Consider the following 26,523-nt stretch of genomic DNA (forward strand, 5'->3'; position numbering starts at 1 on the left):
GTTGGATACATTTAATCTCATTATAGAGTGAAATTCATATTTTCTTTATAATAGAGTGCATCTGTAAAATGGACTACTGATTTACTTGAACCAAGAGTAGTAAATTTTAACAATTATTATTATGACTTGTATTCCATTAAACACGACTAGAAATGATTTGAATTGAAAGATTATCAATCGAAAGAAGCAGAACATAGGATACACTGCCACAATATAACTATTACTATACAACTTATGGTGTAGATGTGTACGTTTATATTAACAAGCAAAGATTTTTATACATAACAAATTTAAACATGTATTTCTTAATGCAATCCAAGTTTTCAAATTAATTCTAAAAATAAATGTAATGCAAAAACCTAAATTTACAGAATTTGCATGCATCTTTATTTTTCTGGTGGATATTTAAATGCTTTTTATGTATAATCAAGCTTTTAACACAGCAAGCATGTGACAATCTTATCCCATGCATCAATTAGTCGTTAGCCACAACATAAAATAAATATACATCACAATGCTACTGAAGAACCTCACAAACCTGATAGGACAAGATTAGTCACATGGTTGGCAATGATTAAGGATTGTGATTTTGTAACCAACTGAAAATATATCTAAAAGTGATAGAGAAAGAAAGAGTGAAGAAAAATGAATTAAAAAAAAAAGATTGAATAATACACACCAGGGTCTTATAAACTGCTGTAGCATGGGGGCCACCTCTTGAGGACAAACGTAACCAAGACGACCAATTGTTATTGCTAAGGTAACGCAATCACGGTTATACACCACCAAACGCCAACCAAGACATGAGCAAATGAGGGGGAAGGAGAAAAAATAAAGAAAAAACAACAAATAACTCAGAAACAGAAACCAACAGAATTTGTGTATGATAATAAACATAAGATTTCACCAGTGCTGTTTATTACCACCCCCTAAAATAAGGGGCAGCAACATATATGGCATACTTTTGGAAAATAAAAACGAAAGGAATTAAAAAAACTCTAAAGATTGAGAGAACACCAAAAACCATGATCAACTGCTTTTTTTTTTTCACTCAAATTTCAAATATCATTGTTAATAATAAAAAGTGAGTGATTAAAAATGCATGGATATAGAGATTCTTAATAACAAAATCTGTTTTTTCCCTCCAGGAAGCATTAGCAAATGTGATTATGTTTCTGATTTGTCTCCTCAGACACATTTTTCTGTAGCTAGAAGAGTTGAAACATATTTCTCACTTCCTTTCATCTTTGTTTTTAAGTCGTGTCCACTCTTTGAAACTTATCTAGGGAATTTAATCCAAATTTTGATAGTTCTGGGGTGTAGGCTGGGGTTAATAGCTCCCAAACCAGTGAACATTTTTTTATTTGTTGCCTGACACCAAAATCAAGTGTTATGGTAGCCACTGAACTGAACAGATTCAATTGCCAGATGGCATTCTGACAATTCCCTGATGATGATAATAATCTACCAATTTCAAACCATATTTGATATACAAAATTCTAATAAAGGAAATCCAGACAGTCCACTGTGATGACAAGACATGTGGACCACAGGGGAAAAAATACTGCTTTTGCTGAAAAAGAGTAGCACCGAACAGATGATGACACATTATGGCTATACCCTAATATCTGATTTTTAAGAATTTTGAAGTGGGCAAACATATTCTCTATCAAAATTCAGGAAGTCTTAAACTTACAAAGAGCTAAAACAAGTGCAACTCAGAACTGCATTCTGCAATTCAAAGGTACACACAAATAAATACACTTATACACAACGGGAAGAAATACAAACAGAAAACAAACCATGAGGTACTTTAATGGTGTTCTCTCAAAAACTTACAGGTTAACCTTTCATAAAAAAAGGGTGGGGTCAGGGTAAAGAAAAATGTTTAAGGATTACTTGAAGCAAACTACACAGATAATACTAAAATCCAGCAGATTTATATGAAGCAAGAGAAAGAAAACCTATGTTCAAAAGACACAAACTATGCAACATTCTCATTAAACAGGCAAGTATGAACAATCCAATGAAACATGCGATAAAGCAGATGATGGTCCATTGAAAAAGTTCAGTGTAGGATATACCAATTGGAAAAAAAGGGGAAGTAGTGACATGTTGAGGAATTGGCTTTATGAAATACTGAGAGAATGCTAATTAAGTTGCTAAAATTGAAAAGACATTAGCCATTGGCAATGATTTTATTTCAATAATTTAAAAATGCATTCTTTTGGATAAGGAATAAGCAATATTTTATGCAGCCACTCTTGAATTCCAAGTGTGTTTCTTAATTTTCAACCCATCAACTTGTCGGGCATTATCAACCATCTTATTTAGGTTATAATCACACATGGAACACAATCTTATAATAAAGCCAATTTGTTAGGAGGAACTATAACATTCAGCACTTGATATCCCACAAGAAACTTCAATATACATTACACTCAACATTTATTTGCAGTTATGCATTCACATTTAAAAATAAATACAAATTTTCTTTAGGTTCAACAGTAACTTTATAATGGCAAGTGTTTCAAATCTGAATGTCATGTATAGGTACTGCATTCTAAAGAAAAACCTGACAAGATTCCACAACCATCCTATACATTTTTTTTTTTTGCTCTTCAGCAAGAAAATCTAATTCACTTTGTGAAATATACAGTACCCATACAGCCAGTCATATAATCATTTTATTATTAAAAGATTTCCTTCCATACCAATAAACATGATCAATTTTAGTAATATTAGGATTTTAAATATATTTTCTATAGTTTGAAATACCAATTTAAAATGCCTTTGAAAATGAACTTTCTTTTAAGGAAAAACCTTAATATTTGTCCAGTATTTTGGTAATATTTTCAACCACAACAAATAAACCACTGGGCATTATTTTAGTACATAAAAAAGAAATGGACCTGAATGAAAACAAAATTTAGATCACTGATCATTAGCAACAACAGGGAGGGCAGAAAGCAAAGGACCCAGTCACCCCAATATGTGTTCTATAGTATGGAAGGTACTCTTTAACATCAACATGCTCCCCATAAATGCAAAAGAGAAACAAGCCTGCAAAATAAAAACCCTACAAAGAACTGCTTAATTTCCCAATTTCAAGAAATTTTATAATGAAATACAAAACACAAATGCCACTGTTAACCAATTAGCCACTGAACTGCAATCTATTTTTGGCCACATTTTTAGATTAAAAAAAATCATTATTGCCCATCTCCAGTTACTTTCTTGAATTAATTTCAAACAAAATTCGTATGATTCAACAGTTAGCTGGGATCCATTTTAGGGAGTGTTAAAACACTGAAATAGGGGAGAACAGTAATTTTGGAAGTTTCCGAAACCAGTTATAGAATGTAGCTAAAACAGTGCATTTCATTACTATGAATCTAAAATAGCTATTTTTAAAAGCTAACTTTGCTTTGGTTTCTCCAGGCATCTTAAAATTACAAGGCAACTAATTTTCTCTTCACCATAACAGTTCAGTCGAATGGTACCTGTATTCTCTAACAACGTCTTTGGTGTGTTGGGTCTGTTAATGATTTCTACAAGCTGGCGCAACACCATAGGAATGTAAGGCTGCATCTCTATACCTAGATCATCCCACAGGAAGAGAAAAAAAGGAAAAATTTAATGTTAAATAGCAACATAAAATATTTTGCTACCTTTATTAAGCCATACATATACAGAAATTAAAATAATTTAAATTAAAAAAAATTTACAGAAATGATCAAGTCACCTAAATAGTTCTGTTTTTCAAGGGGGGGGGGGGATCTTACCCATTTGAATTGAGATTTCTCCAATAGCCCATGTGGCATTGTTGCAAACTGAAATGAACTCTGGATTTAGGTTGGTTCCCAGTATTGGCATGAAATCAGCTACAAAACACACACACACACACAAACAATAATATTTTAATAGTAGTATATCCATTGTATCTTAAAGGGAATTTTCTAGGTGGAAGCTGAAATCTAGGCAAGAAACCACAAGTTTCAGCACTGAACAAACACATCAATTATAAAAAAGGTATAACGACTTGACAAGACTAATCTTTCATCATCAGACTAGGAAAATTCAAATCAGAAGCAGAAACATGCATGTGGATGCAGGGGCCCAAGCACTGGGCCATCCTCCACTGCTTTCCCAGAGCCAGGAGCTAAGTCGGAAGAGGGGCAGCCAGGACTCGAACTGGCACCCACATGGGATGCCAGTACTGCAGGCGGGGGCTTAGCCTTCTACACAGCAGAAAATGAACTAAGACATGGGTCTAAATCAAAGCTTCCCTCAATCTTTTTTTTTTTGACAGGCAGAGTGGACAGTGAGAAAGAGAGACAGAGAGAAAGGTCTTCCTTTGCCGTTGGTTCACCCTCCAATGGCCGCTGCGTCCGGTGCGCTGCGGCCGGCGCATCGCGCTGATCCGAAGGCAGGAGCCAGGTGCTTCTCCTGGTCTCCCATGGGGTGCAGGGCCCAAGCACTAGGGCCATCCTCCACTGCCTTCCCGCGCCATAGCAGAGCTGGCCTGGAAAAGGGGCAACCGGGACAGAATTCGGTGCCCTAATGGGGACTAGAACCAGGTGTGCCAGCGCAGCAGGCGGAGGATTAGCCTATTGAGCCACGGTGCTGGCATTCCCTCAATCTTGATAACACTAATCAACAGTTTGGGTTACCAGATCATTGTAATGCAGAAAGGAAGGACTGTCTCATACATTTTTAAATATTTGACACAGCCTTTGCCATTAGCATTCCTTAGTGTTAAACAAAATGTCTCTAGCCACTGGCAAGTGTTCCCTGGAGGGCAAAACTCCCCTTAGTGAGAACCACAATCCTAGACAGTAATTATCATAGATGATAACATTAAGTGACAACTTAATGTTACATAACTGCTTAAGACAGTATATACCACCATCCATAGTTTTAACAACAAAACCCCAAACCCCAAACCCCTGCCCCAACAACAATCTCACTAAACCTTAGTCTCTAGATGATGAAACCAGTAAAATTTAGAAAGGGAAACCTTTTAGAACAAAACTTTACAAAGGAAGAAAAAACAATGTCTGAATGGAAGAGATATGGAGACATATACTGAAATATTAAAGAGTTCAAGTGATGTGTCTGAGCATGCTTCAAAGTATCTTGGGGTCTTTGTGTTTGACGATGAATAGTTGTATACAGGAATCATAATTGACAGATACAGAGATGGGTACTAGAAGGCCCATTATACCTTTTTCATTATACCTTTTTTTGTATAATTTAAGAAATTCTTTATAGGGGCCAGCGTTGTGGTGTAGCAGGTAAAGCCACTGCCTGCATTGCCAGATCCCATATGGGCGCCGGTTTGAGCACTGGCTGCTCAACTTCGGATCCAGCTCTCTGCTATGGCCTGGGAAATCAGCTGAAGATGGCCCAAGTGCTTGGGCCCCTGTAACCGCATGAGAGACCCGGAAGAAGCTCCTGGCTTCAGATCGGCGCAGCTCCAGCTGTTATGGCCATCTGGGGAGTGAACCAGTGGACGGAAGGCTTCTCTCTCTCTCTGCCTCTCCTTCTCTGTGTAACTCTTTCAAATAAATAAATAAATCTTAAAAAAATTCTTTATAGTAAGAAGCAAAAAAGAAAAAAAATGACATCCTTTCACATAGTTTAAGCTCAAAAATGAAATTAAGTGATAAATATTTGTATTGTAAGTTTCCCATAATGTAAGAATTCATAGGGCAGTGCTGTGGCATAGCAGGTAAAGCTGCTGCCTGAAGTGCTGGCATCCCGGATGGGCGTTGGTTTGAGTCCCGGCTGCTCTACTTCCAATCCAGCTCTTTGCTGTGGCCTGGGAAGGCAGTGGAAGATGGCCCAAGTCCTTGGGCCCCTGCACCCACATAGGAGACCCAGAAGAAAATCCTGGTTCCTGGCTTTGGATCGACGCAGCTCCGGCCATTGCGGCCATCTAGGGAGTGAACCAGCGGATGGAAAATCAATCTCTCTCTCTCTCTCTGCCTTTCAAATAAAACAATAATCAATCTTTAAAAAAAAAAAAAAAAAAGCACCCAAGCTTCACCGGTGGCGATGTTCTTGACTCCACATCTGTACTGCTCAAACCTGCCCACTATCACAGGCATGCTCCAAGAGCTGCGGGAATGATAGTGAGATGCGCAGAAACACGAGGCAGAAGGGTCTCTCATATCCTGTCTGCTTCAATCAAAGCAACCTTAACCAGGAAAACGCACACTTACATAAAATAAAATCACATCTGAAGCAGAAGAAAATAGTCATACCTATACAAGGCTTAACATGCTGAAAGCAGGCTTTTGTCAAGTCACCCAACAGGGCAAAGGAACTCTGTCGAACTTCCGGCATTTTATCCTACAACAAGAAAAAAAGATTAACCCCCACATGGCACAGAGAAGCGTTCAAATGACACAGCACTTGCTTCCATCTTACACGTCTCACCTGCATGCACTGATACATTAGTGTAAGGATGTTACTTCGTGCTACCAGCTGTTCAATGTTGCCTCCAAGTCCTTCCGCCAGGCCACTGAGCAAATCAAGAGCCACTATCATAAAGTCTTTATCCGGAGCCTCGTACTGATCTGGCTGAGCATTGTTCAGCTGAAATTACACATGATGGTTTTGAAAGTTTGTTTCTAATCAATTACCAAAGAAGCTTGTACACATTTATATCTGTCTTTAGAAAAACGTTTATGTCAAGAAGGAAAAGACATTAAACAAAATACCATGGCTTGTGCGAGTGTCTTCTGCACTAGGTTTACACAACGCTGATAGACCGGTTCACAGTATGGGAGGAAGCCAGACTGCAGGGCTGTGGCAACCGAAGACAGACACTAGGAAGAATAACGCAAGCTCAGTGTTCTGGGTAGACTAAGGATGAAGACAAGTGTGTGGAACTGTACTCAACTTACACTAACAATTTTAACTTTTTTTTTTTTTTTTTAATTTTTGATAGGCAGAGTGGACAGTGAGAGAGAGAGACACAGAGAGAAAGGTCTTCCCTTGCCGTTGGTTCACCCTCCAATGGCCGCCGCTGCAGCCGGCGCACCGCGCTGATCCGATGGCAGGAGCCAGGATCCAGGTGCTTTTTCCTGGTCTCCCATGGGGTGCAGGGCCCAAGCACCTGGGCCATCCTCCACTGCACTCCCTGGCCATAGCAGAGAGCTGGCCTGGAAGAGGGGCAACCGGGACAGAATCCGGCGCCCCGACCGGGACTAGAACCCGGTGTGCTGGCGCCGCAAGGTGGAGGATTAGCCTATTGAGCCATGGCGCCGGCTCCAATTTTAACTTTTGAGACCTCTCCTTTGGCTGGGACTCACTGTTAGCCTATCAGACAACCAGGAGAGGCTTACTCAGAAGAAAATGTAAAGCTGTTTATGCAAATAACACACCATGTTACAAAGGGTACTTCAAAAAGTTTGTGGAAAAACTGAATTAAAAGCATATGTCCATTTGCTTTTCTTTTTTTTCTTTTTTTTTTTTTTTTTTGACAGGCAGAGTGGACAGTGAGAGAGAGAGACAGAGAGAAAGGTCTTCCTTTGCCGTTGGTTCACCCTCCAATGGCCGCCGCGGACAGCGCGATGTGGCCGGCGCACCGCGCTGATCCGATGGCAGGAGCCAGGAGCCAGGTGCTTTTCCTGGTCTCCCATGGGGTGCAGGGCCCAAGCACCTGGGCCATCCTCCACTGCACTCCCGGGCCACAGCAGAGGGCTGGCCTGGAAGAGGGGCAACCGGGACAGAATCCGGCACCCCGACCGGGACTAGAACCCGGTGTGCCGGCGCCGCTAGGCGGAGGATTAGCCTAGTGAGCCGCGGCGCCGGCCCATTTGCTTTTCTTATCTAAGTTTTTCTTAGTATAGAAATCAAAGTTACAACGTTACATACATATTCAGCATTTCAAAAGAAATGGGTTTGAATGTCAATGTATTAATATTACCTATTAGAGTATACACCTATCCTGAATTATAATATCTATTTTTGAGGAACTACAGTGTTAGATTAACTTAAATATTACCAGCCCAGCATACCTCAAGTAAAGGGAAGAGATCTTTATCTTCATCCTTTAACATGTTCCATTTCTGGATCAGAGGAGGCATTAACATCTGAATGTATTCCTATTTACAAGGATAAAAAACATATAAAGCTCCACTATCATAAACATGTCTACTTCGAGTCTATGAAAATTAAAATCCACTTAGAGCAACCCTATAAAATTACAGAAGGGATTCTAAGGTTCATCCTTTGCTTTACATAGTCCTTTTTAAAGTTCTTCCTTTTGCCTATCTTTAATTACAAAACATTGTTCTATTTTTAAGTAATATCCTTTTTGAAACAAAACATATATAAGTAAGTGCACTGTCACATCAAAATGTATCACTTGTTAAATGACAAAGAAGAACCATATATATTTTACTCTCCAGTGACAGAATCTTAGTCCTAAGGTAAAATGTAATATGGCTGTTGCTATTAAAGTGTATTATAAATTGTCAGGAAAAAATTTAGAGTCTTCTGTAGAAAAAGATTCACAATCATTTAAGTGTCTTTATTTAAACTGAAGAATAACTCACAGAACCAAATAACCACAAAAATCATGTAAACAAAGGGAACAGACTCTAAAGATATTCAGAAAACAAAACCCACCCCCCAAAGACCAACCAAAACTACAAGCACTAAAGAAATCAATACAGCAACTGTGCCATCCCAGATTTTTGGTGTAACCGAATCATAATGCAATCACATATTAAATCTTCTATTCTTCAGCAGAGTATTGAGAACTATATACACTCCTAGAGACAAGGTACTTCTGACCATTATTCAACAGTTTTAATCTATTATTCCATTTTCTATTCCTTTAAATAGTGTGCTCCCCATATCTGTATGGCCTGGAGAAAAAAATGTTTAGATGTGGTACTCTAAAGCTACAAGGTTTATGAAGTGAGAGACCCAAAACCCTTTAAATTTAAAAGTTGAAAATTCATCATCTAAAAGCATTACTATCCTTTTTCTTTCATAAAGTACTGGCGCAGGGCAGATATCTGGCCTGGTGAAGATGCAGACTGGGAGGCCCACATCCTATACTGAAGTTCCTGTGACTGAGTTCAGCTTCATTTTTTTTTTTTTTTTTTTTTTGACAGGCAGAGTGGATAGTGAGAGAGAGAGAAAGGTCTTCCTTTTTGCCGTTGGTTCACCTTCCAATGGCTGCTGCGGCCGGCGCGCTGCGACCAGCACATCGCGCTGATCCGAAGCCAGGAGCCTGGTGCTTCCCCTGGTCTCCCATGGGGTGCAGGGCCCAAGCACTTGGGCCATCCTCCACTGCCTTCCCAGGCCATAGCAGAGAGCTGGCCTGGAAGAGGGGCAACTGGGACAGAATCCGGCACCCCGACTGGGACTAGAACCCGGTGTGCCGGCGCTGCAAGGCGGAGGATTAGCCCAGTGAGCCGCGGCGCCGGCCTCCAGGTTCATTTTCTATTCCAACTTCTTGCTAATGCACACTCTGGGAGTTCGGTATCTGTCATCTGGATCAAGTTCCCAGGTCCTGGCTTTGCATTCTATCTCCCAAACAAACCAACAACAAAAAACCAAACCAAACCAAACCAAAAAAAATCAAAAAGGACAGAGAGGAATAAGCATTGGTGCATTCATGAGATGTTGCTGTAGTTTTCACAAGTATGCAGTTATCTTTGAAATCCTACTTGAGAGGGGGATATACGTGTTGCCTTTCCTATCTCCAAAAATGCTTATTTCTTAACATTGATTATAACCATACTCCATCGCTTTTCCATGATAATTGATCAACTGATACTTACTGGTTTGTTTAAATGATGTCCTACCGAATCTGCTAAAGTTCCTATGGCATCATAAAGAATGAGCAGGTTCTTATGCTGGTATTTACTAAATGCGAAGACCAGAGTATCAAGTATGTAAGCAAGGTAAGGAACAAGTTCGGTACAAGCCTCCTCTTCCAGGGTAGCAAAGGCACTGTAAAAAAAAAAAAAAAAAAAAAAAAAGATTAATAAACATGTTATATAAAAGCAATAGTGGTTCACAACAGGAAACTAAATCTCATTTATAGAATATCCATTGAAACTAAACTTTACATACCTGTCTCCTTGCCTCATCACATAAATGCTGATTTTTATTATTTTTTTCTCATTTCTTATCACTTCTTCCTTTCTAAGAGGTTATCACCCACTGGCATCTGCATAGCTACAATGGTAAATTCTAGAACTATAAATGTTGTTAATCCTTTTTCAACAAGTGTATCTGATGTTTAGACACTGAGTGCTAGGACAAAATGAACAAAACAATACCCTCATTTTCAGGAAGCTTACATTCTGGCAACCATTCTAGATGAACAAAGAAAGTCTAGATTAAAATTTAAGCTCTGGCCGGTGCCATGGCTCAATAGGCTAATCCTCCACCTGCAGCGCCAGCACACCAGGTTCTAGTCCCGGTTGGGGCGCCGGATTCTGTCCCGGTTGCCCCTCTTCCAGGCCAGCTCTCTGCTGTGGCCAGGGAGTGCAGTGGAGGATGGCCCAAGTGCTTGGGCCCTGCACCCCATGGGAGACCAGGAGAAGCACCTGGTTCCTGGCTTTGGATCAGCACAGTGCGCCGGCCACAGTGACTATTGGAGGGTGAGCCAACGGTAGAGGAAGACCTTTTTCTCTGTCTCTCTTACTGTCCACTCTGTCCAAAAAAAAAAAAATTTAAGCTCTATACTTTACCCTTCAGGTGCATACCAAGGGTAACAAAATGACAATCATTCTAATGCTCAGTGTTTGAAATGTGGAAGAACACAGCAGTACTGCAGCTTGTCAAGTCTAAGATACACATAGTGCACTGATGCCTAGCAATGCAAACATTACTATAAATTTACAGTATGTGCCATTTCAACTATGAGGACAAATATGTAAGAAAGGAAAAAATTCAGTCTCAGTCTAAGTACTTAAATTAAATTTGAGGCCGGCGCCGTGGCTCACTAGGCTAATCCTCCGCCTTGCGGCACTGGCACACCGGGTTCTAGTCCCGGTCGGGGCACCGGATTCGGTCCCGGTTGCCCCTCTTCCAGGCCAGCTCTCTGCTGTGGCCAGGGAGTGCAGTGGAGGATGGCCCAAGTGCTTGGGCCCTGCACCCCATGGGAGACCAGGAGAAGTATCTGGCTCCTGCCATCTGATCAGCGCGATGCGCCGGCCACAGCACGCCGGATGCGGCGGCCATTGGAGGGTGAACCAACAGCAAAGGAAGACCTTTCTCTCTGTCTCTCTCTCTCACTGTCCACTCTGCCTGTCAAAAAAAATAAAAATAAAAAATAAATTTGAGACCCCAATTTTTCTTGCCCACAAGACACACCTGGTTCTTAAAATCTCTTGTGTTTTTCCTACTCTAGAAATTTCTTAAAATGATAGGTTTAAGGCATTTACTAATGAAAATGCTATTCATTAGCACTGTGAACTATTTACCCATTTTCTTCTTAGAACTTGCCATGAGTTATAACCACATAACCAGCATGTAAGTTTCAAGACTGCTGGGACTGTACGCCAGGCATTTATTTATACATTTAACAGTTAACAGCTAAAAAGGTGTATGGATGAATAAATCACAGGAACCCAAATAGTCTGTATCCTCCAACTTAAAAAAAAAAAAACGTAGTGCTATTAATCACCACAGTCCATTTGTTCAACTTTCTTTCATCTCATTAAGAATCAGAACTAACTCCTTCCAAATATTGCTGCTTCAGACCTTGTAAGGTTCAACTCAATTTTACTTTCCTTTTTTCAACAGTTGTCTCTCCCTATTAAAAAATGTCAACGGTAAAAGGAATTTTACTCAAAAAAGTAAACATGCATGGAAAGACTTTGTGAATCTTAAATGTTTGTTCCAAGAAAACTAGAATATCCATAGTAAGGGAAGCCTAACAAAACAGCATTAAAAAGAACAAGTTCTGGAACAGATGCATAAAAATATTGATGGATATGAATCTGCTCAAACTTTATTATTCCTTCAAGAGTAGGAGCCCTGTGATCACCATTTCAGACCTCTGATGGAATTAAAGTAAAAGATAACACTATAGTTATACTCACTGAGCTGGGAAAGAAATGCAGAGACTAATGTCTACTTAGAGTCTCATTTAGATTTACAAAACTGGGGCAGGTAAGATGCCTACATCCTACCAACTCTGGTCCCTGAATCCACCTTCCTGATGAAGTAGACCCCGTGAGGCAGCAGTGATGGCTCAAGTAGCTGGGCTCCTGTCACTTATGTGGGAGACCTGGAATGGGTCTTGGGCTCCCAACTTAGACTGTGTTGAGACCCATCCATTGAGAGTATTTAGGGAGTGAGCTGGTAGATGATAAGTCTTTGTCGCTCAAAACCACTACCCCTAAAACAAAACAACAAAAACATTTCTGACAATCTTACTTTTTTTCACCAAGAAGAAAAAGCAAGGAAAACTAAATTTTGTTACATAGTCAGAAAATATTTAATCATTAAATATTCCATTCATGGTTTTCTACAGGGTTCAAAATTGCTCTCTCACTGAATTAATCACATCACAATGAATCTTATTTTCTGGACTGTCCCACCTGCAGGCAGCTTCTTGTACTCTCTTGTTGCTATCCAGAATACGCTTTAGCAATTCTGTCATTAATGGCTTCAGGTACGTGTCTGGTGGCTGGCTGACTACCCAGTGTGCATAGCGGCTAAGAGTCCAGCACGTTATAGAACGCACAAGAGCCTTTTTATCAGAGAGGCACTGAATAAGGTGAGGAATGAGCTCAGGAAGGTACGGAATCATGCCTTGCATACAGCCTGGAGAAAACAAAATAACAGAAATATCTCAGAAAGTGCTGAAATTTGGTTCAAACAAAATTACTGCAGTTGAATCCTAAAAGTAATGCATATATCCATGAAAAATTTCCATATATTCCCACTACTATAAATATGCTATAATAATGTGTACCAAAATTATATAACGACTGAAATTAGAGCTTAAGTACTCCTAGGGGTCTCACAGCAGGAGCAGGACATCATTTCCCCTCTGTTATACAAATCACAGCTTTCAGAAATGCCTGTAACATGTCTCAACTTCTTACTGATAGACGTTTATAGCCAGGACAGAATCAATCATAACCTTCACAAAGGACGACGACTCTTTTCTTACTCGTGGTTCCTATACTTACTGAGAAAACAAAGCTATTTTTCCAGCAATGGAGACACTTCAGACATCAGAACCCTCTTATTCTGTTCCTCAGTTTTAACGAAAACATATGCAAAGTATCCACGTGGGTTAAAAGTAAGCCTATGACTATTTAGTACAGTTAACTAACTGTAACAGTTAGTTACAGTTAACTGGTTCAAAGTAGAAATTTATCCTGATGGTTTGGGATTCATCATCCCCCTTTAAGGTACGTGCAGATCAGGGACTTGTCTACCTAACACCAGCACAACTAGACAGCACAGTTGTATATGAGTTTCAGAGCCAACAATCTTTGCTTATAAGGTAACAGCAACTCCCTAAAGAAGCCTCGTCTTATCAGCACAAAACAACCTGGACTTACCTTCAGCAATTGCTCCTAAAACCAAGATGCCTGATTCTTTAACAACCCATTCATGATGAAAAAGTAATTCTTTCAAAAGGGGCAAAATATGTGGCAGTAGCTCATCGCGATACACATTTGCGAGAACATCCAGGGCAGCAGCAGAACATTTTCCTAAGGAAATATTTAATTAAAAAACACACCATTAACTTCTATAATTTCATTACATATATTTTTAAATGAGATGTACTTTGTATATATAATACTTTATTCATACCTTTTTACACTTTCAAAGAATTCATTTAAATAGGAGGCAGTCTTACCACTTAAAAATTCTATTAAATCTATTTTCTTAGGATAAAGACTTAGTAGATTAATTATGAAGACAATTTTATTTTGTACATGACTACCATAATAGACACTGTCTTTATGAAAAATTAAGACAAATACTGTTTCACTCAGCTCACGGCTTCCAGTGTTCCAAGTCCTTGGGCCCCTGTACCTGCATGGGAGACCTCGAGGAAGCTCCTGGCTTTGGACTAACCCAGCTCTGGCCGTTGCGGCCATTTGGGGAGTGAACCAACGGATGGAAGATCGATCTTTGTAACTCTTTCAAATAGATAAATAAATCTTAAGAAAACAAAACAAAAACAAAACCAGATGGCCACACTAAAACTTGTACATGAATGTTCACAGCATCATTACTCACAATGGCCAAAAGAAGAAACACCACCAATATCCATCAACTGAGGAATGAGTGTATTTACAAATAGTATATGGTATGCTAATACAATGCAATATTATTTCATAACAAAAAGGAATGAAATACACATATGGATACATACTACAACATCGATGAACTTTGCAAACGACATGCTGCATGAAAGCAACCAGTCACAAATGATTACATATTTTATGGTTTCACTTCTATCAAAAGTCAAGAAGCTGGGGCTGGCACTGTGGCATGGCGGATAAGCTGCTGCCTGCAATGCTGACAATCCCATATGGGCACCAGTTCATGTATTGGCTGTTCCACTTCCAATCCAGATCCCTGCAAATGGCCTGGGGAAAGCACCACATGATGGTCCACGTCCTTGGGGCCCTGCTATCCAAGTGGGAGACCTCAAAGAAGCTCCTGACTCCTGGCTTCCACCTGGCCCAGCCCTGGCCGTTGCAGCCATCTGGGGGAGTGAACCAGCACACAGAAGGTTTCTGTCTTTCCCTTTGGAGCTCTTTCAAAGAAACTAATAAATCTTTACTTTTCCTCTCTTGACTTACTTAGATTCCAGTCAGAAATGGTATCATCATCATCAATTTCATCATCATCATCATCTTCCTCTTCAATCCCATCTTCATCATGCTGCTGAGCCACTGTCCTGGATCGATGAAAACGTGGCCTTATATCCTGTTCACTATCAGGAATTGTTTCATCTTCTTCAACATCACCCTGGTTTTTTGAATAGAAATTTTTATTAGCTAATAATATATAAAGGAGTCAAAGAACCAGAATATCGAGGCAGAGCTGGGTACTAGATTCTCAAGTATATTTCCTGATTAAGAATCAGCTCCTCTGCAGAGAACAGTTCTCACAGAGGGAAGAAACAAGTAACACCTGTTAGGTCATAAGGAGCCACTACCCCACAATGCCCCACACTGGCTCATGCAATCTAAGGGTATATGAAATCAAATTCAGATCAGCACATTTAAGATGCAGTACTTTCGCTGAAATTAAAGGGAAATAAATGATAAACCTACTAATTAAGTTAGAACCTATTACCACCCAAATTCAGTATGTTTGCTTCCATGTTTGAACCTCTGTAGTCTAGTATATATAATAGGAAGCCTACTTATAAAAAGACTGTAATAATTTGCTTGAGAGGCAGAGAAGAAAGAGAGTATTTCACATTTAATGGCTCAATCCCCAGAGATCTACAAAGGCCTGGGCTGGGCTGGGTCGGGTGGGCCGGGTCAAGGCCAGGAGTCAAGAATCAAGAACTCAATTTGTATCTCCTATGTATGCCTCCACTTAGGCAGGGACCAACTTTTTATCTGACCCATCATCTGCTGCCTCCCAGCGTACAGACTATCAGGAAGCTGGCACTGGGAGTGCAAATGAGACTTGAACCCAGGTACTCTTGATATGGGATGATGGCATCTTAAGCACATTGCCAAACATCTGTCCCTAGATAAAGCCTTTTCTAAATGTTCTGTTGGCCTTTCAAGGGCTTATTAATATGAAAATCATTTTCCCTTTTGGTCAGGAAAATTTCCTTACCTTAAGAAGGATAATATCTATATCTGAGTACTTCATACCATTCACTAACACAGGTATCAACCTATAAAGAAATCAATTCATGAGATAAAGATCTATGCTTCTCAACCCAATCTTATGCATGCTAATAAAACCAATGAGACAACTGCTGGCAACACTGTTTTTTTGGGCATACTCAGTGATATATATCTTCCCTCAATAGCTGAAAGAATTCTAATAGATAAAAGGAAGCAATGGGATTTCAAATCCCCTAGTTAGGTTCAAGAAATGTGGGCCAGTGAAACATTCATGCTCTAAGTCCTTCTAAAATCCAAATGCAAGAGTAACAGTAAGTAAGCACTGTACTTACAGAATTAAGAAAGTTTGTGGGAAAATGTAACTGAAAGTTTACTTTGGTGCAATGAAGTTTTCAAAGCCAGGCATTGTTTCATACTACACATTTTAACATTAATATTGTGAAAACCCCTAATATGCAGGGAGTTCAATATTTTTTGCACCAAACTGTTTTTAAACAGTTTACTCATTTTCATCTACTTGAAAGGCAGAGTGACAGAGAGAGCTAGAGCTGTTCCATCTGCTCGTTCACTCCCCAGACGCCCACAACAGCTAGGGCTGATCAGGCCAAATTTGGGGGCTTGGCCTGGAACTCAATCTGGGGCTTCCATGCATGTGGCAAAGGCCAAGCACTTAAGCCACCATCTGCTGCCTCCCAGAATGCTTTAGTAGGAAGCTGGATCGGAAGCACAGTAATTGAGAACTGAATCAGGTACTCTGATATGGGATGTGAGGATCTCAAATGGTGTTTTAACCCACTGTGCCATAATGCCTGACCCAAAATTCAACTTTTACTTCCATTTTCCATGGACTTTTTTCAAGTCCCTTTATAACACAAACAAGGTAAGATTTAAAAAAAATTTATTTTTAAAAAGATTTATTTACTTATTTGAAAGGTGGATTACAGAGAGGGAGAAGCAGACAGAGAGAGATGAGTCTTTGATCTGCTGGTTTACTCTCCAAACGGCTGCAATGGCTAGGGCTGGGTCAGAGAGGAGCCAGGAGCTTCTTCTGGGTCTCTCATGGGAATACAGGGGCCCAAGCTCTTAGGCCACCTTCTGCTTTTTCCCAGGCCATAGCAGAGTTGGGTCAGAAGAGGAGCATCTGGGACTAAAACTGGCACCTATATGGGATGCCGGCACGGCAGGCAGAGGCTTAGCCTATTACGCGACATCACCGGCCCCAACAAGGTAAAACTTACAGTATACAGAACCACATCTCTCTGGACTCCTAATAGTTAAATCACTGAAGATCTCTGTCAACAATTTTAGTAAGATACTACAGATTTAACAAGAACTGATTTAAAATTTGTGAAGACAGTAGGCCTCATCTCCTTTCTGAATTTTAAGACAGAAGAAACTGAATTAAAAAGTTAGGGAAAGAAAGGCCACAGGGAAAAGCTCAGATAGAGAATATACAACTAAGTCTCTAGGGATAAGAAAAAAAATTATGCTATCCAGACCATAAGTACAAAGACTAGTTAGGAAGAATACAATGCATATGAAAATACATCTAAGTTTTGGGGCAAGATGAAGCGTCACCTGCTTTCTCTATATGGCAGAAGTGCTAAAAGGGAACGAGAACTTCAGAGGACCGAAAAAGGTAACCAGAAGAAGAGAGTTAAGCTGGAACAAAGACTGGCGGATAGAGTGAAGGGTCCACCTGTCGGGGAAGACCACAGATTTCTACAGCCAGCAATGGCCTAGCAGTGTAACTTTCCCCAATAATATTCAACAGCCTGGTTAAAGAAGAAAAGAAGGAAAATAGTTCAATTAATCCTGAGCAGGGAAGACAGACCCAGGGTAGTTGGTCAGTACGGTTTATCTGTTGGTCATCACATTTGTGAGAGAAAGAATAAAAGGAAAAATCTGAGATTAGGAGAACACAAAGGGGTCAAGGGCCTTGGCCTATGGGTTCTAAGGTTTGCCAGAATAAGGGCCTGGTAAAATTCAGCAAGTAAGAACATGAGACTGCAAAGTTAGTCACGGGAGTTAACTGGGACCATGGAGCAGTCAGGTATGACTGACCAAGTCCAATCATGCAAGGCAAGTCATTATTTCTGTTATGAAGCTTTCTCCTGAAGCTTCATGGTTTCATGCAACATTAAAGTATTAACAATGAATTTTACTGAATACTTAAATATGCAGTAGGCACTGGGTTGCCTTAAATGGATAATCCACACGATAGCTCTAGTTTATGAAATCAATTTTTTTCCCACATGCCCTGAATACATGGTGGGTATGTGAAATATAGTACTTATACAGGAAAAACAAAGTTAACACAACAAAAATACTAGCAGTGATTACCAAAGAGTGGTGACAATTTAAGTGATTAAAAAAATTTTTGGGGCCAGCGCTGCAGCTCACTAGGCTAATCCTCCGCCTTGCAGCGCCGGCACACCGGGTTCTAGTCCCCGTCGGGGCGCTGGATTCTGTCCCGGCTGCCTCTCTTCCAGGCCAGCTCTCTGCTGTGGCCCGGTAGTGCAGTGGAGGATGGCCCAAGTACTTGGGCCCTGCACCCCATGGGAGACCAGGAGAAGCACCTGGCTCCTGCCATCGGATCAGCGCGGTGTGCCAGCCACAGCGCACTGGCCGCGGCGGCCATTGGAGGGTGAACCAACGGCGAAAAGGAAGACCTTTCTCTCTGTCTCTCTCTCTCACTGTCCACTCTGCCTGTCAAAAAAATAAATAAATAAATAAAATAAAATTCTGCAATTAATTTTCCCCATGAGGAAATTTTTTTTTCCAAAAATGAGCATTAATTTAACAAGTAACTTCAGACCTAACTACATTTTTTATATTGTCAAAAAAAAAACCACTAGAATTCATTGTTAAATCCAAAATTATTATTTAGAAAAAACTACCCTCATATAATATAAAAAGTGATAATTGTTTCTTTAAAAAAATTCCTTTTCTTATACCAATAGTAAGATTAAGTCTGGCTTATTTAGAAGTTAACTCCCTGATGACAGAAGAATTAATTTTTTGAAAATATGAAAATAAGGATTCACTGTTAAGAAATTAAGCAGGCAGCATTTACAAGACGGAACACTTACTTTGGGAGATGCCTCACAAGCACATCTTTGCAAATTGGCTGCTCAGCCAAAGTAAGCCAAAATTCACAGGCTTCTAAAGCCACGTTTTCATCTTGATCTTGGGTCCTCTGCAGCATGTACTGTGAACAAAAAGTCCTTAATGTTAAGCAGTTTAAAACCATACAATTACCGTAATTTCAACCCTGTATCAGGCCTTTGTTATGGTCTCCCACTTTATTGTGGTTTTCAACTTACACTTCTGTTTAAAAAAAAATCCAAGCTGATTCTAAAATGTAGCTAAATTTAAGAACTACTGCTCTAGAATGCTGCCCAATTAAAAGTGTTCAGCACATGTATTATTTATCTGTTTCTGAGTAGTTGTACTTTAAGAAGCCACTGAGGTTTTTGAAATGTATTAACCTTTCAACAAAACAGGTTTACCATGTCTTCTGACTATATCAAGCTACCATCATTCTGATTTCCCAATGTACATCAGGCGAAATATGGGAAACTGATGAATTCCCTTAACTATAACCTCTTCTAGATTGGCATGTCTCATGTGACAAAATAGAACAACACAACAGATGTCACAGGCCAGCCTTCATCACGTACCATGTTAGGTCTTAGCCCTATGCTACTGGAGAACCTCTGAAAAAGAACTGTGGCACTGTAAATTAGGCTCTCTAGGTCTGCCTTGGCAACAACTGAGAGAATTTAACTTTCTGGTTAACTGCAAACTCTCTCAACAACCTTTCAACCAATCCTTCCTGTCTCTTTTGAGAGAAAAGGCTCATCAGCAAAAATATCACTTATCTCTATCTTGGGCTAATACATACTCTTCTCCACAACTACCTTTCCTAATGTTTTAGAATAGGAGTTACTATGCATCACGGATCCTAGATACCTTCTAGTAGACCTCAGACCTCCATCCATTAAGGGACTGAAAGCAGTCTAGATAATAATTTTGTTCTAAATCTAGATGCCAATAACATAGTAACCTGCCACTTTAAACTCCTAAAGTTTTTTAACCGTTTACTCTAACCTTAAATATATTTAAGTAAACAAATTTATATTGAAGTAAACATAAATGATCTACGCATTTCCTAGTAATTCAGATCAAAAGCTTCCTCCTCTTTTAAATAACTTTCTCATAATATCTTAAATGTCATGAGAGAAAAATCACCACTAAAGACAACTTCTCATTTTAAGAAATCATAATCATTTATACAATCCCTTCCTCACAATAATACATTACATAAACTAGAAAGCAGTGATTTCACACTACACATTTTGTGCCCAAAATTTTCTCAGGGAAAATATGGGAAAAGAGCTCTTTTTTCTTTGTTAATTTTTTAAAAAATTTTTTACAAATTTATTTTTTAAGGAATACAAATTTTGTAAGTACAACTTTAGGAATGAAAAAGAGATTTTAATTTCTTGTTTTACCTCAACTATATTATGCATGTGAGGAAGCAGGCGATCCATTCGAACTTCCAGCAACATCACAAGTGCCCGGCACACATTTTTCCGTACCTCCGGTTCTTCATCACCAGCCAATGCAAAGAGATTCTATTGTACAAGAAACATATTGCTTTCTAGTTTTAAAATTCCAATATTAGAAACATGTATACACAATAATGTGCAATCTGTAACCTGGTAACAATGAAAGAAACTCTAAGATATAAAAATGACTGAATTGGCCTACAGTATTTGATTATAAATAAAACAACAGAAATACGGAGTAACTGCCAAAGATTATAATTTTGATTAAAGATGAAAAGCCATTCTTTCTGACAGAATATTAGTTGTGTTTTAAGGCAATTTTAGTTTTTAAAAATGAAACCATGTCATTTGGACACAGTAGGCATTTATCCAGCTCACCTGGAAGCAGAGATAATCATTACAACACAATTTGATCTACCTCTCAAAATCACTGTAAGACACTATTCTGAAGGTGGTGACGGCAGGTTCAAGTTCTGTAAAAGCATCCACAACTGGGAAATTAACACCATTTTTACAAACTAACCCTAAATTGCTGCTGCTCACCAAGTCAACTATTGAAAAAAGAATTTTCTGTCAGGTACTGACATCAAAGTTAGTAGAAGTTAGGTCAACCCCTAGCCAGTGGGAGATCTGAATTTGGCTTTCAAGTCTACACTCACTGCAGTCTACCAAAAAGCTTTCACTACAAGAACAAGCAGGCTCTTGTAGAGGTTACAAGCAAGGTTGAGAGAACAAACAAACAACAAAGCCTTCCTTACCTCACTCATGAAGTTCTACTTTACTTAGACAAACACACATGCATGTGTGCATTTAAAATCAGTAAAAAGCTCATTAAAAAAATTAAGTTAAATCCAATGTGTCCCATTGCCTTTTTTCAGGAAACCACAGAAATGTCTCTAAAATGGAACCTGAAATCTTATTACAAGAAAGACAAAGAAGAGGTTCAATGATTAAATGTAATAGCCTATGAAGTATTGTTGTAGCATTAAAGAAACTTTGGTTTCCCCAAGTCTTGCTTCTACATCAATCTCAAAACTCTGTAGGTAACCAGGTATTTCATGTGGCAAAAAATAAAACTTTCCACAGCAAGCAATACTGATATATTAGATATGTATCTTACATTATATTCTATTCAAAGATTTCCTTAATTTACTGTGGAGAACAGCAACTGGTTGGGAGGAGTGTCCAGTGCCATCACCCTGCACTTTTCACTGTTACTACTGTAATTTGAATGAACACTCAGCTTCCCCAATGTGTAATAGACATGCATTAATAACCAATATACTTTTCATCAGTGTTCTGTCAGACTTAGCAGACGTAAGTCACAAAGGATCACTGGTAATTGAAGAAAATAATTAATCCACTTATTTATCCAATAAATTATCACTGAAGACCTAGTATGTGTCAGACATTTCTTCCAGAGGTTTACTGCCCTGTGGGATGGAGAGCTGGCTCAATTTTATAGAAATAATAAACAGCAAAAAAATGCTACTTGGTGAGTATAGTCTTGTGGAATTCTTATTTAGAGAATTTCTGAATTTCATTTCCTTGTAAGATGTTGGTGTGTCTATCATTCTTTTTATTGAGCTGTGAAAGAATACCAACCAAATATCCTACTGTATAGTACAACAGAGACTATTGTTACTTTTTTTTTAACTTTTTTATTTATGACAGGCAGAGTGGACAGTGAGAGAGAGAGAGACAGAGAGAAAGGTCTTCCTTTGCCGTTGGTTCACCCTCCAATGGCCGCCGCGGCCAGTGCGCTGCGGCCGGCGCACTGCGCTGATCTGAAGGCAGGAACCAGGTGCTTCTCCTGGTCTCCCATGGGGTGCAGGGCCCAAGCACTTGGGCCATCCTCCACTGCCTTCCCAGGCCATAGCAGAGAGCTGGCCTGGAAGAGAGGCAACCGGGACAGAATCCAGCGCCCCGACTGGGACTAGAACCCGGTGTGCCGGTGCTACAAGGCGGAGGATTAGCCTAGTGAGCCGCAGCGCTGGCCTGAGACTACTATTACTTCTAAAACGACCAACATGAAGTGTTTATTCCATGACAGGCCATTTTCCAATTTATTTATAGCAACTAGCTTTATAATCCAACAGGGTAGGCCAGTTATTAGCTCATTTACAAATGACAAAACAGAAAGCATCAGTTAAGTGCCCACAGTTACACAGCCACTAAACTAAGATGTGGCATTTGAACCCAGTCAGTCTTATCCCAGACCTCTATTAGCAGACACTACACTCTGCCACCTTGAATCCCGACAAGACTGAAAACATCTTGTATGGCAGAAAATTTACATATCCCTAGCGTCAAGCACACAGTCCGATTCATAGTAGGGACTCAGTAAAACAACTCATTTGAACTTCTGTCTGCAGGATCCTTCTTAGATGCTCAGAATGGGGTTGGTTAATTTCTAAGTGCTAACAAAAATAATATGGTACCCTTCCTCAACGTATTCTTAAAATTTCTCAACTGCAGTTATCAGTTGAAAAGCAATGAACTAATTTTCACCTGATCAATAAAAAAGTAGAAGTTATTAACAAGCTATAATAATCAGTCCTTTCTACTGCTGTTTTCAAACACCAAAGGTTTTGAAAAGGAATTGTACTGCTTATGTATGGTTTATGGCCAGAATGTGCTGCTCTTCATGTCTTTCTGCTTGTACACTGAGATTAAGTTAAATTTTTCCCTAACACCTCTAATTTTATAACATAAAACCACAGAAACATAGAAATACAGTCATGCATTGCTTAGATGTGTTCTGAGACATCACCATTAGGGGGATTTTGTCAGGGTGTGAATAGGATATACGCGCACAAACCTAAATTAAATGGCACAGCCTACTATATACCAAGGCTATAGGGGGCCACTGTCATATACACAGTTTGCTCTTGATCAAAACATAATTATGTGGTACATGACTGCGTTGTCTCTTTAGTCTGTAACTTCCAATTCCTTACTGAGTAACTTTACCCAACCTCATCAATTCTCCATGTTTCAAATACTGTATGCAAGCTGAGTGATTTAATTTTCACATGAAACTTGAACAGTATACCAATAGATATTTAAATAGTAATCAGATAATACAAAGCACCAAAATTGATGTTTGTATCATGATACCAGTAGAAAAAAATAAGCTTTTATTTTCAGCTACAAAAAAAGAATCTATACTGTATCCAATTTTAATGCTATCAGAAATAATACTGACAGTATTTAATATTTCCAAAAACAAAGTGGGGAGAGCAAAGCTTACCTCAATAAAAGAATCAATGTGCAACATCAGAGCCTGAGTCCTACTGATGATAAACTGATTGACACATGCAACAGCGTGAGACCTAGGGACAAAGTATAAAATGTTAACATATGTTCACGGTAACTTTTCTGACTAGAGAAGACTGGTAAGAACATAAATATTCATTCATAAAAGTATCATGGTATACATAGATCCATATGTACATACATGCACCTAAAAAAATGAATCGAATCTCTGTGTATCAAAAATGTATGTGAGGGGCCGGCACTTCATAGCAAGTAAAGCCACCACCTCCAGTGCTGGCATAGCACAGGGCACCGGTTTGAGTCCCGGCTGCTCCACTTCCGATCCAGCTCTCTGCTATGGCCTGGGAAGCCAGAAGATGGCCCAAGCACTTGGGCCCCTGCACCTGTGTGGGAGACCCAGAGGAGGCTCCTGGCTCTGAATCAGCGCAGCTCCAGCTGTTGCAACTAATTGGGGAGTGCACCAGCAGATGAAAGACCTCTCTCTGCCTCTCCTTCTCTGTGTAACTCTGAGCTTCAAATAAATAAATAAATTATTTAAAGAAAAAAGTATGTGAATGATAAAGTGAAAGAAGTTAAGTTGCAGATTAACAGTATACGTTAGTTTAAGTAGGTGAACAATGGCTAAAAGGGAATGTGCAAATTTTTAAAGGCAGATTCTTCTGTAAAGAGTAGGTGCCTGGGAGAGGGACACACTTTGTTAGTGTTCTGGTACATTCTCAGTTCAACTTTTCTGGGCCACATTCACTTCCTACTGCAATGACTTCTTCCCTAATTCAAACATGATCTTTTAAAAAATGTATTTATTTATTTGAAAGGCAGGATTAGAGAGAGGCAGAGGCAGAGGCAGAGAGGTCTCCCAACCGATGGTTCACTCCCCAGATGGCCACAATGGCCAAAGCTGTGCCGATCCCAAGTCCAGAGTCAGGAGCTTCTTTCAAGTCTCCCATGTAGGTACAGGGGCGGGTGGACTTGGGCCATCTTCCACTGCTTTCTCAAGCCATAACAGAGAGCTAGATTGGAAGTGGAACAGCCAGGACCTGAACTGGAGCTCATATGTTGGCATTGCAGGCGGCGGCAGCCTTAACTGCTACAACCACAGCACCGGCCCCCAAACCATGATCTCTTACCAGAGTTACTGCAATAGGATCTAATTGGTTTCCTGATTTCCACTGCGTCAACCCCTATTACAACCTATCTGACACACATGAATGAAAAGACCTACCTATACTCTTGTTCCAGTAAAAACTCATCTACTTTTCCTGCAAAAGGCCAAATGGTAAATATTTCAATCTTCAAAGGCTATATAAGACCTCTGTTACAACTTTATTTAGATATAACCTTTAAAAACATAAAAATCATTCCTATAGGACTGGCACTGTGGCCTATGATGCTGGCATAACCATATAGGTGTTGGTTTGAATCCCGGCTGCTCCAGCTCCCTGCTAATGCACCTGGGAAAGCAGTGGAAGATGACCCAAGTACTTGGGCTCCTGCACCCATGTGTGAGACTGAAATGAAGCTCATGGCTTTGTTCTGGCCCATGTCTCGCCATTGGGGCCTCTTGAGGAGCGAACCAGAGGATGGAAGACCTCTCTCTGGGGCCAGCAGTGTGGCTTAGCAGGTTAAAGCCACCATCTACAGCACCGGTATGAGTTTCAGTTGCTCCATTTTCAATCCAGCTGCCTGGGAAAGCAGAAGATGGCCCAAGTATTTGGGCCCCTGCACCTCCATGGAGACCCAGAAGAAGCTCTTGGCTCCTGATTGGCCCAGCTCCACCTGTTGTGGCCATTTGGAGAGTGAACCAACAGATGGAAAATCTGTCTCTCCTTCCCTCCTCTCTATAACTCTGCCTTTCAAATAAATTAATAACAACAACTTAGCTACAAGCCATAGGCCAACTCTGGCTCCATGGGTCAGTTTGCTGACCACTAGCCTAGGCACTGCTTTATGATGGAGCTTCTCCTTTAGCCCCTAATTCCAGGGTCTTTTCACTTGCTATTCTTCACTGTGATTTTTAATGACTTAACCATTGGGGCTGGCGCCATGGCGCAGTAGGTTAATCCTCCACCTGCGGCACGGGCATCCCACATGGGCGCTGGTTCTAGTTCTAGTCCTGGCTATCTTTCTGCCAATCCAGCTCTCTGGGAAAGCAGGAGAAGATGGCCCAAGTACTTGGGCCCCTGTACCCATGTGGGAGACCAGGAGGAAGGACCTGGCTCCTGGCTTTGGATCCATGCAGCTGCGGCCATTGTGGCCACCTGGGGAGTGAACCAACGGAAGGAAGACCTTTCTGTCTCTCCCTCTCACTGTCTGTAACTCTACCTCTCGAATAAATAAAATCTTTAAAAAAATAAAATACTTAACCATTGCAGAGAAACTCCTATATAAAATACCTCTTTGAACCATTGTCTAGGCAATAGTCTTATTTTTCCATTGTATTTGTCACGAACTGAAATTACTTTATTGTCTGTCCTATCTGCCTTCTCTTCTGAAATATGAGCCACATAAGAACTTCAATATGTTGTAACCACTGTGCCAAAACAGTTGTCTTTTGGTTTAGCAGTTAAAGCAAATTCACATAAATATTTATTTGATGGAAGATCTAATACCTATAACAGTGATATTAATACATACACGAGGGAGCTCAACCACTTAAATGTGTAACACAAATGTTATAGTCTGCTTTTCTCATCTACAAAGTAAGAACACTACAACTCACCTATTTGTTGTGAGGATTCAACTAAATGAGCTACTATGTTACATTTTGGCACAGCAGAAAAATGGGACAGAAAATAAAAGAATATGACTTTTAAAAAGGCTTTTAAATCAAGAACAAAAATCTT

General features: G+C 39.9%; 1 protein-coding gene across 4 annotated transcripts in view; it reads right to left on the minus strand.

Moving 5' to 3' along the window:
* Positions 1-26,523, minus strand: part of TNPO1 (transportin 1) — a 91,822-nt gene that overhangs the window by 11,339 nt on the left and 53,960 nt on the right. For all 4 annotated transcript variants that reach the window (XM_051833248.2, XM_051833251.2, XM_051833249.2 and 1 more), the window contains 15 exons: positions 23,655-23,736; positions 20,345-20,467; positions 18,920-19,038; positions 15,814-15,874; positions 14,817-14,985; positions 13,560-13,712; positions 12,585-12,810; positions 9,810-9,981; positions 8,031-8,117; positions 6,729-6,836; positions 6,445-6,603; positions 6,270-6,357; positions 3,786-3,884; positions 3,504-3,599; positions 680-755 (listed from right to left, as the gene is read on the minus strand). In XM_051833248.2, coding sequence (XP_051689208.1) covers positions 680-755; positions 3,504-3,599; positions 3,786-3,884; positions 6,270-6,357; positions 6,445-6,603; positions 6,729-6,836; positions 8,031-8,117; positions 9,810-9,981; positions 12,585-12,810; positions 13,560-13,712; positions 14,817-14,985; positions 15,814-15,874; positions 18,920-19,038; positions 20,345-20,467; positions 23,655-23,736 — 1,818 coding nt within the window. The remainder of the gene's footprint in view (positions 1-679; positions 756-3,503; positions 3,600-3,785; positions 3,885-6,269; positions 6,358-6,444; positions 6,604-6,728; positions 6,837-8,030; positions 8,118-9,809; positions 9,982-12,584; positions 12,811-13,559; positions 13,713-14,816; positions 14,986-15,813; positions 15,875-18,919; positions 19,039-20,344; positions 20,468-23,654; positions 23,737-26,523) is intronic.

The sequence above is a fragment of the Oryctolagus cuniculus genome, chromosome 14 (genome assembly GCF_964237555.1).
Source record: "Oryctolagus cuniculus chromosome 14, mOryCun1.1, whole genome shotgun sequence".
Taxonomy (NCBI): domain Eukaryota; kingdom Metazoa; phylum Chordata; class Mammalia; order Lagomorpha; family Leporidae; genus Oryctolagus; species Oryctolagus cuniculus.